The sequence below is a fragment of the Ceratosolen solmsi genome, unplaced genomic scaffold (genome assembly GCF_000503995.2).
Source record: "Ceratosolen solmsi marchali unplaced genomic scaffold, CerSol_1.0 scaffold1, whole genome shotgun sequence".
Lineage (NCBI taxonomy): Eukaryota > Metazoa > Arthropoda > Insecta > Hymenoptera > Agaonidae > Ceratosolen > Ceratosolen solmsi.
The window spans coordinates 9,192,607-9,196,835 of NW_011948415.1; the positions used below are offsets into that span (position 1 = coordinate 9,192,607).

Below are 4,229 nucleotides of genomic sequence, written 5' to 3' on the forward strand. Positions count from 1 at the left end.
AGTATCGATGAATATTCAAACGGAAGCCGTGTATTCCGAGCGATAAGCATCGTTGCTACGATCTCGATATGTTAGGTTGCAAATTAAGTATGTGACGAACATCAGTAAATTCGAAATTATAAACTCGTCGGCAAAAGACTTTCGCATACCTTGCAGAATGTTCGACACATACAAGGAGGCTCAGCGACAGGAAGTTTATCCCATGCCGATTATTAATCCCATCCTGTTCAGCCATTTTATTTTTCCCATCACACATTTATTATCATTTCGTCCCGAATTATCATTTCGACTAAACGCAATCCGCCAACGAGCCCCATAATCCCCAATATTTAATTCCCAATATTCCCAGAGGCTTATAACAGATGCAGTCTCAGAAGCTCTCTCTTCATCGATAACTTTCAGCGCAATATTTATACAATATTTCCAAATTAAACGGCACATCAATCCGACAGTCTTGATTTAGTAGAGTAGAATTCGCTTGTCCACGGCTTTGCGGCATATCGGGCACTCGGACATTCGGTCGCCGCACATTTGGCACGTACCGTGACCACAGAGGAAGATCATGTTTTTCAGGCGATCCAAGCATACTGGACACATTGTCTAAGGTAGAAGAGGAAAAAGCACCTAAGCATAAATACCTTCGCGAAAATGAAGATGATGAATTTAGAGTACATTGGACGTTCGTAACGCGCGGCTGGCAAATTTTAAATTCTATATTATGACAAATGAGCTATTTCTCCCTTCTTTTTTCTTTTTTCTTTTTTCTTTTTTTCTTTTTTTCTTTTTTTCTTTTTAATCGATAAGCATCTCTCGCACCTCGTCTCTCATATTCTATTACTTTAATAATCGATATTACAATTAATTTGACCAAATAATGTCGACGTATCGACAAAAACGCGCGCGCACACATGTATGTTACGCGTAGACCGCGCTGTGTCGTATGGTCGATATATACTTTTCCCTATCTGCCTTTTTGTGGGCGAGAAAAGTAGATGGGATCCATACAAACATCGTGTCGCCGATAAAAATTGCTTTTTATTTAGTTATTAACGTTTAAATCGTTGCCTGGCATATAGTTTAAAATACCAGCTGCACGATGCAGACAGAATTCTGAAAAGGCACAATAGTATCTCCTGAATTTTATTCTTAGAAATTACGCAATATTGTAAATATAAATACCTCGAATGTAATTTGAAGGTGTGCGATTTTCTAACACTTATATTGCATTCGAAGTAATTGTTTTAATATGCTTGTACAGACACTCATTTTTACGAATCTAGTCAATTTTCATATCAATTTAGTCGATGTTATGGCAATGGTATTACACTCGAGCGAGATATATTCCTTTATTACAATTAATGCTCGGGCAATTGTTACCGTTACGAAAAAAAAAAACCGAAAAGTACAAAATAACAACTTCGAAAATTAGTTTACAGCATTAGTAGCTTTGAAATTCCAGACAGATTGTATTTAAAGAAATATATAGAAAAGATATTACTTTATATTTCGAGAACATTATCAAAATCATCAAATTTTTGCTTTTCAATTTGGCGAACGATGTGATACAACCGATAGGGGCTATAAATCGACATATTTCTTATAAATAACATTTAACAAAATGCATTTGTACTCGTTATCTAATTGGGAGGTCTAAAAGTGAAACAGCATGAAGCGATTAGCGTCAGTTAAGTGAGATTGCATAATTATTGGTCGGTTCGTAACAGAAGGGCGTTTACCAATTACCGAGTAGTTGATAAGGTCGTGCTCGGCATTACCGTAATAAACAAAATCCATGAGATTCGAAGATGCTAGGCCCAAAAAGATTTATAGACGTAATACTTTGCCGAGTGTAAATCCAGTAAAATAATTTAGAAACTGTAAGAGGATGCAGGGATCTCGTGTTCAATGTCGCATGATCGCTGCGATCGTCGGCTACGGGAGCGCGACTCGGCGATCGGTAAGTAAGCTTTCTGCAGCGCGCAGAAGCAAGAGATACCGGCAGAGTGGAGATGAAGTAAATTTTTTTTTCCACATACCTGCTCTTTGATGTCCTGCAGCTGCTGTTGCAGCTTCTGTATGTCGCTGTGGGACGTGTCGCGGCTGCCGTTGTTCATGAGGATGCCCTCGGCTGGGCTCGCGATTTGGGTCGCGATGCCGCCGCCGCCGCCGCCGCCGCCGCCACCGCCGCCGCCGACGACGACACCACCACTGCTGCTGCTGCTGCTGCTACTAATGTTGATGTTATTGTTGTTGTTGGCGTTGTGCTGATGTTGTTGCTGATGCGAATGCTGCTGCTGCGGCTGTTGTTGCTGCTGATGCTGCTGCGGCTGTTGTTGCTGCTGATGCTGCTGCTGCGGCTGCGGTTGTTGTTGCTGTTGTTGCTGTTGTTGCTGTTGTTGCTGTTGTTGCTGTTGCTGCTGCTGATGCAGATGCTGTTGGTGCGGCTGGTGCTGCTCCACCTCGGCGTCCGCGCCCTTCAACTCGGCCAGGGCCGCGGTCGCCGCCGTTATCCTCATTTTCTCATAATCGACGTTGCTCGCCCCCTCGGCCCGGGGATTGTCGTTGTTTGAGGGCGCGGCCGGGAGGCCGAGACCGCCGCCGTTGCTGCTGCCGCCGCCGCCGCCGCCGCCACCCCGCCGGTGCAGAGGCGCGTTAACCGCCGTCGTGTTGCAGCCCTTGACGTAGGTCACGTCGCCCCCGCCGCCACAGCACATGGACAGGGGCAGCATGTGGAGGATCTGTCCACGGCACTGGACGCACTTTTTCATGAGGGTGGCGCAGCTATCGCAGGCGCACATGTGGCCGCAGGGTCGGAAGAGGATCGCGGCCTTACGATCCGAGCACACCATGCATTCCTCGATCTGCAATCATCGGGGCGCTCGTATCTTCCAACGTGACCCTCTTTGCAGCCCTTTCAGTACCGTCAGCCCCCCACCCCCCTCGTCCATAAAACGGCCCCACCCCAACCCACCATCACTCACTCACGCCCATCCACCCATCTACCTCGATCACGCTACCCTAAACGCGCCACCCTTTCTTTTCTCTCAGCCCCTTTCCCCTTTTTTGCCTCTCCGATAACCTCGTTGTACTTTCATTAGTCGATACTTGACAACTATTACTTATATAAATCCTTCGGGCTGCTTAATTGTACGCGTATCGGATGCAAATCGAGTGGTCGAAATATGGAAATTTGTATGGAGATTCGAAATCGATATGAATTTTAAATATCAATGGGCGCTATTTTGACGCGATCCTCAATGGAAAAATGTTTTTGGCAATGGTAACAATGACATTTACGATCAAGTGCTTTTATTATTCGCCCAACTTATATAATCAGTTTTAAAATATTACGCGAGCCTATTTTTTCTCATATTTTAACGGCCCATTAAATCTACCCGTGTGATCGTATACATATAAAATTAACCTAGAAGTAGGCTTTTTTTAGATCAGCACACTCGCTCGCTTACTTTGACAATGAAAAAGCTTGTTTATTAAGCAAATGAAAAGATTGAATTGTGTAACGGTAAACAATTAATTGCGGACTAACGAGATCCCTAATAGGCGTTGAAATATAAATTTTTATATTTACGACAAATGTTCGCAAATGATGATTTATTTTAATAATCGTTTTTCTTTCAGCTTCTCATCATTACAATGGCAGTATATTTCGTAATTAAAAGCTGTCAAATGAAAACCTTTTTACTAATCGCTTAAATACAATCTAACTGGATCCATAATATTTCTCAAGTGGAAATTGCACTAAAAGCGCATAGTACATTTATATAAATCGAATATATATTCGTATCAGACAACTAAGACATTAGTTATATACTTTTATACAACTGCAAATATATGTAATATAATAAGAGCAATTGTATATATATATATATATATATATATATATATATATATATATGCGTGTGTGTGTGTAATAATAATAATAATAATAATAATTCATCAAGTGCTGAAATGAAAGTAAAAGATAAGAAATAGCTTTGAAGCCGCTACCTAAGCTTGAAATAAACATTTCATAACTGGGTAATACGAGAAGGTACTTTTTCGCGCGACGATCTTCACCAAAATAGCAAATGTTCCTTCAATTAAAAATGACGATGTACGGCAATAAAGCGTCGGGGCGGTACGCGTCGCTCGTGACGTTAAGTAAGTAAAGAGCGGGAAGGAGCTAATTTTTCCATTTCCCTCCCGGGAGTGTGCGAGTAAAGCGATTA

The 4,229-nt window shown here is 42.2% G+C and overlaps 1 protein-coding gene across 1 annotated transcript in view; it reads right to left on the reverse strand.

Annotated features, from left to right (window-relative positions):
• Positions 1–317: 317 nt before the first annotated feature.
• The window catches only part of mib1 (E3 ubiquitin-protein ligase mind bomb 1), an 88,814-nt gene continuing 84,902 nt past the window's right edge, over positions 318–4,229 (reverse strand). The window contains 3 exon segments of the mRNA XM_011507858.1: positions 318–600; positions 2,037–2,128; positions 2,630–2,885. Coding sequence (XP_011506160.1) covers positions 460–600; positions 2,037–2,128; positions 2,630–2,885 — 489 coding nt within the window. The 3' untranslated portion in view covers positions 318–459.